At 47.7% G+C, this 12,191-nt stretch overlaps 3 protein-coding genes across 3 annotated transcripts; all 3 read right to left on the bottom strand.

Moving 5' to 3' along the window:
- Positions 1-2: 2 nt before the first annotated feature.
- On the bottom strand, positions 3-2,540 carry N7455_010274 (tetratricopeptide repeat protein; the record flags this gene model as incomplete). The annotated part of the gene is made up of 5 exons (XM_065606403.1): positions 3-216; positions 269-669; positions 1,227-1,559; positions 1,649-2,463; positions 2,525-2,540. The coding sequence occupies 5 exons, from the start codon at positions 2,538-2,540 to the stop codon at positions 3-5; spliced, it is 1,779 nt and encodes a 592-aa protein (XP_065460366.1).
- A 401-nt stretch (positions 2,541-2,941) lies between these two features.
- N7455_010273 (putative C2H2 finger domain protein) lies at positions 2,942-5,853 on the bottom strand. Its single transcript, XM_065606402.1, has 5 exons — positions 5,687-5,853; positions 5,140-5,390; positions 4,419-5,026; positions 4,227-4,366; positions 2,942-4,177 (listed from the first exon to the last, which is right to left on the bottom strand). The coding sequence occupies exons 3-5, from the start codon at positions 4,828-4,830 to the stop codon at positions 3,407-3,409; spliced, it is 1,323 nt and encodes a 440-aa protein (XP_065460365.1). The 5' UTR covers positions 4,831-5,026; positions 5,140-5,390; positions 5,687-5,853; the 3' UTR covers positions 2,942-3,406.
- A 4,031-nt stretch (positions 5,854-9,884) lies between these two features.
- Positions 9,885-11,312, bottom strand: N7455_010272 (glycosyltransferase family 31 protein; the record flags this gene model as incomplete). The annotated part of the gene is made up of 1 exon (XM_040954161.2): positions 9,885-11,312. The coding sequence occupies one exon, from the start codon at positions 11,310-11,312 to the stop codon at positions 9,885-9,887; it is 1,428 nt and encodes a 475-aa protein (XP_040815398.2).
- Between the last annotated feature and the right edge of the window lie 879 nt (positions 11,313-12,191).

Raw genomic sequence — 12,191 nt, 5'->3', positions numbered from 1 at the left:
CGTCAAAAGTCTTCCATTGTCAAGCTATTTAAATCCCGATCCTCTTTAGATATCTCCTTCCTCAAGCGACAAGCAACTCTAAAGGCAATAGAAGCCTTTTGCATCTCGCCCATACCCGACAGCAATTTTCCCTTGAGGAAAGTAGTGCGAGCGATCTCGTTCTTATGCGCATTCGGATCAACCGACCAAATTTCTAGTGCGTCGTTGATCATAGCACTAAGAGATGTCAAAAAGGTGTTCAGCGACCTAGTTAAATGGAAGGACTTACATCGCCTCCTCATTTCGGCCCAAGCGAATCAGGTGTTCGGCAATCTTATGAGCGACATTTACAGTGTAAAAATCCCTCTCACCAACTGTTTCTCGCATGTGGTGCCATGCTCTACGGTGGTAACTGAAACTCTCCTCCCACTGGCTTTGCACAGCCCGGAGGTTGCCAAGAGCATATAGAATTAATCCCGTCCGTACATCTTCCCTATCATTCTTTCCCAAGGATTTCTCTCTACCCGCCAGGCTATCCAGAAGAAGTGTATTGCACTCTTCACGCTTGTCCTGAAAAAGCAGGGCCCAGCTCAGATTGGCCTCGCCTGACCGCGGAATGTAGTTCTGGAGATCTTTGCGTATCCGCAGTGCCTCCTTAAGATTGGCCTCCCCTTCCTCATTCCGCCTGTCCTGGATTCGTGAAATCCCTCACTCTGCGTAGGCGAGGTATAATCTATCGTCCGCAGTTCCCAGCTCTTTACAGATTTTGGAAACTAGATTAAAAGAGCACTTTTTGTTAATGCGGCTTGTATCAAAGTCGCTCGCATCCATAGCTATAGCTCCTAGGCAGAAGTGGATATCTGCAAGTAGGAAATCTCGATGTGGATGTGTTGAGGATTTGCAGATACTGCGTGCAGTTTCGAAGAAGCCATCAAATTGCTTCGTTCGTCCACGCTCTTTTTGATACCTGGGTAATATTAGACTGTATAGTAAGTAAATGCCTGGATAAGGTATACCCACCATGCTGCATCTGTCAGTAGCCTTGCGAAAAGCAATTTGGTAACCTCCGAGAAATCTGAGATAGCTGCCCACAGCTGATGCATCCTCAAAACATGGGGGTAAATTGCTGCAAAAGCGGGCCATCTTCCAACATATAACCTGTTGCCAGAAGATTTGGGTTGGGGTAGCTCTGGCTCCTTTGATGGTTTAGGCATAGCTGATGGCCAGTCTGCCCACAGAATTCACACCACTTGGTCAAACAGGGACCGTTTCCTCTCAACATCCACTGTTGCCAAGATCACATCTTGTACAATGCGATGAACTGATATTTGCTGCTTTTGTTTGTCTCTTTGGACCAGAGATGATCGCAAGAGCTCAGTTCGAGCTTCAATATAGTGACTCTTTTTGAATGGTGCACCATCGAAAAGCAGCTCGACTGATGCTTCCAGTAAATCTTCTCCAATAATATCCGGATCAAGAAATGAAATCAATTCCAAAAGCTGTTGGGTGTGAGGCTTGAGTTTCGCAAATGCCCACACAGTGGAAAGGGAGTGATCATATGTGACCGAATTGGTATCGAACTTTGTCTCATAAAGCGTGGCATGTTCTTTGTGATCCGCATACAGCTCGAAGAACTCCGTCAAAGTGAGGCCCTGTCGACGGATAATACCTGCCATCTGGGAGTGGCCAGAGGAATGCCACCAAGTGCATCGACAATTTGTCGGGCTGTATCAACTTCGAGCTCGTTGGAGGTAGTAGTAAGATGGTTGAAGAGGAATAAACCGTCTTTCTGTGAAAGAGGACCGAGATCGAGGCCTAAAGGCTTTCTTGTAAACATGTCTTTACTCGATGGGTCGCGGCTAGTGAGAAGAATCGATCCACTGCCTTGGGGCCAGTAGTCCGTCAGGATCTTTGGATCATCTGCGTTGTCAAATATAAGTAGCCAGGTTGCTTCTGAGCTATCGTCGCCTGGTTGAACAGAATTATCTGATCGTGGTACATGTTTTCGAGGATTCGAAAGCCAGACTTTCACAATTTCTCTACTGACAACTTGACTCTTGCACTCGGATAAATCTTCGAGTCCCAGTGCCAACGAAATTTGCTGGTAATGGTGGTCAAGTTTGGCAATCTCATCCGCCACGACCCAGAATACTGCATCAAAGGAATCTTTGTGACGTCGGGCAAACTCGCGGGCTATTTCCATCTTTCCAATACCTCCCAATCTACAGAGTACAAATTGCTTTAGAGAGGTACTCGATGCTGTCACTGTGTTCTTTGGGGGCAAGAGCTCGGTCGCGAGATGCTTCAGAATGTCATCACGGCCGCAGAAATCCTTGTTTGCTGAATGCGTGTTGAGGAAGCATGGCAAGTGGAGGAGTTTTGCAATATCAGATTTTGGTGTAGGAGATACCAACTCAACCCCCGAAAGAGATGTTACTTCCGCTGCTTTGTTCGGTGGCCATTCAGTAAGCGCCAATTGATCGACTAATCGATGTCAGTTATGTTATTGTATAGGAATTATGCTTGCCCTTTGGGGCTAATTCACTGGACGAGTCGCTCATCGTCGCGTATTGATATTGTTCGAGTCTAGTGCAATACGATGCACAGCGTGATGCAAAGTCTTACAGAGAAACTTGGTGGATTCAGGTAGATCCTCACCGCTAAGGCTCTTTGTAAGAAGACATGTTTCTTTGTCGTTGGGAAGAAACACATGAACGTATTCGTGGGCATCTTATAGGAATATACTATCTACATATCATTCGATCTGACATGAAACACGAATTCAATGACTTGTCTATTATCATCGTTCTATAATACAACCATACAAACACTAGTGAACGACGACCTCATTTGAAAGATGGTATTCGTCGGAGAGCAGCGGAAAAAAAAAAGCAATACAATAATTAGATGTATGAAACAATAAGAAGAGAAAAACAGCGGAATAGACACGCATAACTAAATCCCAACCAGACACCAGAATCAGGAGTCTCCTTGAAAAACAAACCCAGACCCTTTCCCGAACCCATCCATACCCAAGGCAATCCCTAGTCCAACCCTCTATCAATTCCATAGATGCAGTTCCTCATCTGATCGTGTCTCGGTAATGTCATCCGCAAGCATTCAACAAAAGAAAATGGGGGGTGTTGCAAAAGCGAGATGACATGTTGAAACAAAACAATAAATCGCAGATTTGGAAACACGATCAGACCGTCCGACTCCTTCCAGTGCGCTGGTTTCCCATCAATATAAATACAAACGGATAAGAAAAATGCATGAAAAACAAAGGAAATAAGAAATCAATCGAGAGGCATAGATGTATTCTCTCGTGGGAATCAAGGGGCTTATGCAATGAACCTATTAGACAAAGGAAATAACGGAAAATTCAAAGCTGTTGCGAGACAATTGCAAGTATGAGCTGTGAATCGCATCATACAGCCGTGGACCATGTGTGGTCACCTCGGGGCTTCATTTCATAGTTCTCCGGCTCGGTGCTGGTAGGCCGGCGAATGGTAGAGTTGGGGAAGTACATGTGCGGCGGCATCGATGTCGGGTACGCGGGGCCAGTGGGCTCAGGGTAAGTGAAGTCATTGGCCGATCCGGGTGATGGCATGCTACCGTGAGACGGCGAGGCCCACCCAAGACTAGTCATGTGCGGACTGCCGTTCACGCTATTGGGACGATGATCACTGTTGGCCGGGGGCTCAAGAGGTTGAGGCGGAGCGTAGGGATGCGAGGTCATAGATGGCCGGGTGTGGGGCGCACTGCCGTAGCTTGACAACGAAGGAGAGGTCGCTGTCGGGGAAGCCCGGGGGCTGCCTTGGGGGAAATCCCCACGCACGTGAGGCGGGATAGGACCGGTGCCCATGTAGTAGTCGCCGGCAGAGCGGTGCATGTTCAGCGGCGGGAGCTCACCACCAGGTGACATGGACGGGTGTTGCGCGGGTGACGGTGTAGAATGGATGGAAGCGTGCTCGGAAAACATTCCCTCACCAGAACGTCCACGGTCCTTATTTTGCCGCAACTGGGCCTCTGTTTCAGCAGCTGCTTCTTCAATGGTCCCAGTGTGGTGATTTTGGTGGCGTGTCAACGTCGTACGGCGCGTGAAGGTCTTCTGACAGTTGGCATACGGGCATTTGTAGGGTCGCTTGCCAGAGTGAATGCGGCGATGCCTGGCCAGCGAAGACGAGTCGCTAAAGGGCTGAATAAATGTTAGATCTAGCCAGAACCAAAAGAGGAAAGATACACACCTTGCCACATCTCTCACACATATGAGGCTTCTCTCCGGTGTGTACACGAGAATGTACTGTCAAAGCCGAGCGTTGGATGAACTGCTTTCCACATCCTGGCCACTCGCAAGCATGGGGTCTAACTCCGGTATGAATACGCTCTAATAAATTGTCAGTGGCGACATCTCTGAAACTTCTGGAGTATATACATACCATGTCGGGCAAGGTCACTGCGCCGTGCGAAGCCCTTGTTACAGGTCGAGCAGTGGAAAGTCTTTGGTGGTGGTTCAATTCCGGCTCTTCCCTGTGGGACAGGCTCCTGCTGCATCTGGGGATCGCCAGCGTATCCCGCGGGGGCATAGGCCATGTTTCGAGGGGCTGAACCCGTGGGCTGTGCATAATAGAAGGAATCGGCAAGTCCGCCATCCATTTGCATGGGCGGAGGGCCGTGAGGAGGGTATGCGTTGACAGGATTGTCCGGGCCACCTGATTCGCTCTTCATGGTGGGCGAAGCTCCGGTGTGTAACTGTGCACTCTGTTGAAAGTACTGTTGTTGTAACTGCGCTTCGGCGGCGGCGGCAGCGGCTGCGGAGTTTTTCCTGTTCAGGATGGTCGTGAAGTCCATGACCCGACCCAGCAAGTAGCCAAGGGACCGCGGTCAAGGACTGCTTTCGAAGACGTCCTTCGGCAGACCTTCCACGACTAGTATTCCGAGGTAGTCTGATAACTTGGTGGATTCGACGTCCTGTACGCGTAAGGACTGGTTGATATGAAGGGTGGCGGGTCGTTGGGAGGGAGATTCGGGTCACAAATAGCAAGCTCTGCGAGTCACGAAATAGTCAGAACCAGTTTTCGGTAGAGTAGAACGAGCTCGATTGCAAAAAAAACTCCGCGAGCGCGCAACTCGTGGGAAGACCTTGGACTCGACACTCACCCTGCGTGAACCTGTATTACACGTAGTGTCTTGGACAGTCCCTCAACGAAGAATGGGACGGGGTAGATTCTCCACTTTTCTGCAGTGGAATGCAAGGTTGCGTAAGAGGTATCGAAACGATAGGCTTTCTGCCAAAAAAAAAGCCAAGCTCAGGAAATAATGTTGTGGTCGGCTAAAGGCGGAACGCGTGATCGTTCGGGGAAGGGTGGAAGAAAGATAGGTCTATAGGTCTACTATCCCTGTCAAGATTTCTATTGGGGGAAAACAGCTGTCAGCATGAAATGAAATATCACAATGGTTGCGATTCCGAGGTATTTCCACCGTGCTGTAAGCTCGTGATCTTCTTGCCTGTGCGCCTCGGTGGGGGAAGTTCCAGGAAAACAAAAAAGACGAGACCAGCACAGATGGGGAAATTGTCCGTGTTCATGAAACCCAAGATAACAGCGCAGACAGAGAGGGTTGGGCAGCCAAGGTGAATAGGCGAGATGCGTCATCACTGGCAAATCGCGGTGAAGGTAAGGAGTGAAGGAGTGAAGCGAAAACACACCTTTAGGGAGCTCGAGGTTTCAAGATATTATTGGTAAAGAGTCCAAATAAAAGAAGTTCGAGGGAAGTTAGGAATTCGCGCAAACCGGTTAAGTGGGGGTGGTAAGAGGAGAATAGAGAATAGACAAAGAAGATGAAGATCGAAGATGAAAAAAAAAAGAAAAGGAAAGCGAAGGGTTAAAAAGAGTAGAAGATGAGAAAGGGGGGAGGGGAGGAAAGAAATAGAAATAGGAAATATGATTATTACATTATTATATTTAGGTGATTTAGGTGTGGTAGGTGCCACTGTCTGCATCTTTGTACATCATTTATTTACTTCTCTTTTTTGGTGATTTTAGTTGGTTTTTTATTTAATTTTGATTTAGTATTTCAGCCTTGGAAGTAATATATCCAAATTTCAAATCTCACTTTGGATATATTGCACTTTCATATACGGAGTATATCTATCCATTTCGCAAGGTTATACTCCTATAATAGTACCATCCCCCAAAGAACCAAGACTCCTAAACTCAAGTCCCTTTCTAGAAGGGCTAGTGCTCCCTAGTCGGACCCAGCGAAGCCCGCTAGAAGGAAACCTGGCCGCACCAGAAGGATCCACAACGTGCCCTTCCCCCCGTGCGAAAATGGATACGAAAGGCCGATCCAAACAATTTCCTTATTATTATCCTCGATATAGCCTCCTGAAATTTCTCTCGGGATATACCCTGTAAATGTGACGTTTATTCCCCAGATCAAGATCTAAACAGAGGATAGGATCGAACTAATAGAGAACTAATATATGGAAGGCGTTAATAAAATCCCCCATACAGTATTAAAGGGGGGCCTGAACTACGACCCCTGAAGCTAAAAAAGAAAATATATCATTTTTCATCTGCCGGATTTTGCGATAAAAACACAAAGAAATAAAAAAAAGAAGTAAAAATAAAGCCCCCAAAAAAATCGAAACGGGAGACTTCGGTGATCGACCATGACATGCAGGTTTCTCATGGTGCGACACATGGAATGATTATACTTATTTTTATATTGGGAGATTACCTCGATAGTGCATCCCGACTATTGTTAGCCGAATACATCGCAAAATCGAGATTTACCTTCTAGAAGGTTTCTGTTATCACAATGGTAACCTGTACTCCGTACTCCCGTACCTCACGCAGCATATAGGTTACACTGTTTCCACTTATTGGTAGGACGAACTCACTTTCGACTTTTTATTCTCACCATCCTCTCCCCTCTTGTCTTATTACCTGGACTCTGACGATCCTGCAGTGGAGCTAATCCGGTGTGCATCGGTAATTACACCCATCTCATCCGCCCCTTTTCCCTTCCGGGGGCACTAGAGGGCACCGGCTGCCTTCAGCCTCTGGGAAATCCACTCTACCGCAAAAGACGGCACGGATGGCTCCGCCAAGCCTTCTCCTTACCTTCCAGAAGGCCGCCAGAAGGATTTTGGAACATTCGTGGAAGCCGTGGAAGCCGTACGAAGAAGAGAAAAAAAAAAAGACATGCGCGGCCCCCCATGCTGCGCACGGTTCGGAGCCTTACCAGGAGATCCTCCCTGAGCCTGTGCACTATACCCTTCACATCGAGGGATTAATGTAAAGAAAAAAAATAAGTTAAACACAGCCCAGCTTGTATCTGCCTAGAGGGAAAATAAAATAAAACATAAAAAAAGGGGGGGGGGGGTTGGGCACCAGGATGACTGGTCTAGTCATATGGTGCCCAGGTGACTTTCCAGGGCTATGTTGTATTATTCCCTCTTCATTGGCATGATCATTTATCCTCTCACGTACACTCTTTCTCACACACGTACCGTTCTCAGCCACTTACCAAGCTAACACACATCCCTGACAATTGTGACGAAAGTGACGACACCCATCATCCTGCATACTGCACCTGCCAAGTTTGGTCTCAACTCGGATCCTTGCGGGGAGTTGCGGAGATTATCTCCCCTCTACGATACTTTTTTGTAAATACCGTGCAGATCCGTGTAAAGCCGAATGAACAGTACGTTGGCATTTTAGGGAGTTGGTGAGCCAATGACTGGCAAGCTGATTCATTATAGTTCACCGTTAACTATTTTTCCTTGATTTTGAGCAATCGCCAATAAAACACAAAATCGAACCAAGGCGGGTCAGGCCGACGCACATTGGATGACTGGACACGGGGCGATTCCCACATGGTTGTGGCTGAGACGTGTCTTGGTGTATCATGTTTGCGCTAGTCTCCATATTTTCTATTAGTAGAACATTGTCCTTCAACCTGTACTCCGTAAGCCCCTGGGATGGAGCATGTCCTGTACAGGTCAGCTTTGGGGTTGTTTTATGGCTGCAAGGTTAGTTTCTGACAAATTAGGTGGAGTTGTGGGATTCTTCCCTCCCCGTAGCCCCTAGGGGTAATGTAACCCATTGGCCTTGGAAGATCAGACATACCCTATTTTGTCAACCTACATATCCCGATATATGTAGGAAAAAACAAATATCCACACAATCCAGGAACAGCCGCTGGCGCTATGACCAAAAAAAAGGCCCATTTTTCTGTTGTCTTCTGACGCAGATTCCACTCTGATGTCACAACTTCTCCTGGGGAAATTGAGCACTGACCCACTGATGTGCCTAACTCATCACACCAAGGTAAATAGTCGCATCTAAGTCAACACTAGCTCGTCTCAGCCTGCTGCGCGAGTCCAACTGCAGAAACCATGCTAAATATCCCTGGGTAACACCCAAATATACTCCGTACCAAACACATGGCGTAGAAGCTAATGCACATGACCCTGAAGCATTGCGTTGCACTATGCCCCAGGCTCTCCACTGGGAGGTGACTCGATATGAAAGTAATATGTTGGACATAAATACCAATGTAGACTGAAACAACACTTTTTTGCATTCCCATCTCGCATTCTAGTCTTGACTGTCGAAAGACCCAAAATTCTCGTATCTGGCTCCGTTTGGCAGAACTTGATCCAGGTTGCTGGGTCACTGTCAATAGTCGCCGTCCTTCCCACTCTCCCGAAAATATCAACTAGCTCTGGATTATGTACACTGCTGCTAATTGTATACTGTCTACTGCTTACTGTTTATTCCACTTGGTCTCACATCCGGTATATTGAACATACATAGTATTAATGATCGACATTCAACGCCGATCGATCTTCAGGGGTTCCGTAGGATCTTCGCTGGGTCACGGCATTCCCCTACGGTGTACTCCGTACTTCGTACTAGATATTACTACGAGCCGTTATTTTCTCCGATAGATGGTGGTCAGATAGCACCCCGTGTGTTCGTGGATTTGAAGTGTACATCCGCAAGTATTTTTGTTTGTTTCTCGATTTTGTAGCTCCCAGCTGCCATAGATATATATCTATAGCATCTTTAATGTTTCATTTAGTTCTAACATTATAGTTAGGTTTTCAAGTAGGTTAACAAGCCTCCAGTCATCATGATTGGAAAACTGGTTCTTGAAGATATATATTTTAAATACTTCCATAGAACATTTAGAACAACAAACCACATGTTTGGCACCTGTCTATCCGCTAATCACAAAAGACCAAGAAATATGCATACAGTATATACCTAATATCCACATGGGATATGCAAGGGGGATATTAATCGGTTCCATGGTACAACATAATGTTTATCGGGGGAGCTATGGCCCCCAGAACTTTGGCGGCCTTGCTTGCCATGGTAGAGAGGCGGGTCTTACCCACCTGTTCCCCTTCCCCTTCCTTGCTCTTGGCTTTATCATCACTATCCTCTACGGATATTTAAAGATATACTTTGTAGACACCTGTGCCCAGTCCTATGTGAAAAAGGCCCTAGCAGATTAGTGGACGATAAGGCCATTGCCTAAATCAAAACTAGAACAGCTACTCGAGACCTGTTAAGACCGAGCAGCCTACAGAATACTCGAGAAGACCCTTCTTCGGAACTATATCTTCAACAGCTACAATTTTAAAACACAAATGATAACCAAAAAAACTTCCATATCACATTATTCAACTCATTAGAGTTTCATTAGAGTTAGACAGAAGGTGTATCTATCATCTATAAACAGCGAAACGAAACTCCATGCAAAGAGGCATTCCTTTACCCTTGCGCCTGAAAGTGGGCTTATTGATCCAGCAGACCGCCGGGGCCCACAGGCCATATAAAGGAGCCCGTACACGTTCCGTACATGTACAAGTCAAAACAAATTTATATTTATTTTATGCGCCATGACAGCTCCAGGACTTGATCACCATGCTTCTCATCGCGCATGACATACCACTGAGTGACATGGTCTTTCTGCTCGTGGACAGCATCCAACAACTGGAAGGTCTGTTTGTGCTCATCCTTGCGACGGAGGGGACCCAATTCGTGCAGGTAAGATTCATCATTGGCGCCATTGTGGGGATCCCAGGTCTGCTCCATGGCGATATCGTCCTGGTCCGGGTCGGCGTAATACTTGATGACTGAGAATCCGTTCGTTAGGATCCAGCCATCGCCGAAGTGCCATTTGCGGAGGAGGCAGCTGTCGCCGCATAGCTCGGAGACCACAGCTAGCTTCGGCATGTCGGCGTGGAACCAGGACTTCCAGTGGTGCACCGTGAGCGGGGGCTCGCGGCCGGACTCGAAGAATCCAGAGGCGTCGTGCATCAGGTCCAGCTGCCGCAGACGGTGGTCTACCGTCAACCGGGTCTTGGTGTAGCGGTAGATGCAGATGGCGATGCGGCGATCGCCTGTGAAATCCATCGCAGAGCACTTGTCGTATACGTTGGTAATTTCCTCCAAGAGGGGTTTTGATAAGAAGACGCCCGCGCCTCCAAATCCAATCATTCCGAATGCCGCAATCTGCGGGATAGACTCTGACAATCCGCCAATATACATGGAGGTGGTGTGGTCGTATTTAGCCAGCGCGTCCACTAGTCTGGACATCGACAGGAAGAATGTGTCATCGTCAATGATACATCCCCATTGGGTTGTTTCCCGGGCATTTTCCTTCAAAAGAGGGATAAGTGCGAAGTATCGGTTGAGGTAGTCATCGTCTGACTCTGTGATGTGGAGGTTAACCCCCAGAGCGTCGGCCTTGGCCTTGACATCCCGGATTCCGGATTCTGAGCGATCCGGTTCGATCAGCGCAAAAATACGAGTGCGCGAGTATCCAGCCCAGTGGGCGAACGCATCCAGGGACTCGTTCAATCTCTGGACACTGGTCGCGACTCCAAAATCGATGTGTGATGCGTTCGCCAATTTCGGCGCCTGAGGAACCCGCAAGGACACTGGTGCTGGAATTGAGCACCCGTCCGCTGCTCCCTCAGTTCCCCTCGGCTCTTCCAAGAGCGGCTGTTCAAGCCACTGCGTGTAGGGTACTGGTTCATCCGTCATATCGAGTACGATCTCTCGACGAGTGTATTGGGCGACTTTGAGAACATCCATGGATGCCAATTTGTCGTAATCGAGATCGCACGAGACATCGGGGGCGAGGGTGATGTTGGGAGCCGTCTGCAGCGGCAGCTTCACTGGCTCGACCGAGGGCCATAGTACGGCGGCAAACCCTACCACGAACAAGAAGACAACTCCGAACCGCAGCACCTTTTTCCAGGCCCATGATGCCCCTGGAACGGACCCATCCCGGGCGCTGAATAGCATATTTTGTGTTGTGAGATAGTGTCCGGGTTCTACCGCATTGCGGAGAAAAAAATTTGGTCTAGAACACAATCAAGGGCCCACGGTAGGCGGATGAAAGTGTATAAATATACCCTGATGGGTTGGAGAGGGTTGAGGAATAGGATGAGGATGAGGAAGAAGAGAAAAAGGATTGAAAATAAAAGACAAGGGTCAAGGGACGATCATGGTTCCATGGAAAATGGACAGGGCCAATTCTCTAAGGGGTCTGAGAGACGATCGATGACGTTGAGGGGTCCATTAGGCGGAAGTCACGTGTGCTCGTATATGCAGGACTCGGGTCCGCCATTGATTGGAAATGATCTTCAGGTACAAAGTTGATAAAGGATACAAAAAGGAACGACATAGATTCAGTGATAATTCCTTCTCTGTTCTAATACTATTGAACATGATGATTCTCTAAACTCCTAAAAACAGTGTACAAAGTACAAAGTAGAGAGTACAACCGTGCCAATGCCAAGACCTTCTAACCAACGATCTCGTTTTCTTACTCGTTTCTGATTCCTCCGGTCCCCACATCCGCGCGTCCTCTACCCGTGTGTAACTCCGTCCAGATGGCTTTTGACAGCCAAGACACTATTTCCGTCTAGATAAGCACTACAATTACAACGGAGTAATATCCGGACACCGGTTGTTGTATGATGTACTCGGTGACAGGTTACATTTCATATACCGTTTGGAGCGTCGGCCCAGTTTGGTTCGCCGTTCCCACTCCTCCGTGTGCTCTCACTCCGCCCCACTATTTTGATTGAAGATCTTTGGGTGATATTCAAGCCACTTACTCTTTTCTCAAAACCTTTTGAGGCGTGGCCAATATGTACTCCGTACATACTCCATACTCCC

This window comes from Penicillium solitum, assembly GCF_028829755.1.
Source record: "Penicillium solitum strain IBT 25940 chromosome Unknown utg000008l_segment0_segment0, whole genome shotgun sequence".
Lineage (NCBI taxonomy): Eukaryota > Fungi > Ascomycota > Eurotiomycetes > Eurotiales > Aspergillaceae > Penicillium > Penicillium solitum.
Note: the sequence above shows the minus strand (reverse complement) of the source record. Positions and strands in the feature narration are given on the sequence as shown.

Excerpts from the sequence above, each read along its gene's own strand:
- N7455_010273 (XM_065606402.1), bottom strand. The coding sequence starts at position 4,830 with ATGGACTTCACGACCATCCTGAACAGGAAAAACTCCGCAGCCGCTGCC. Across the intron at positions 4,367-4,418 it reads CAGTGACCTTGCCCGACATG|AGCGTATTCATACCGGAGTT; the intron begins GTATGTATATAC and ends ACAATTTATTAG. Across the intron at positions 4,178-4,226 it reads TGTGTGAGAGATGTGGCAAG|CCCTTTAGCGACTCGTCTTC; the intron begins GTGTGTATCTTT and ends ACATTTATTCAG.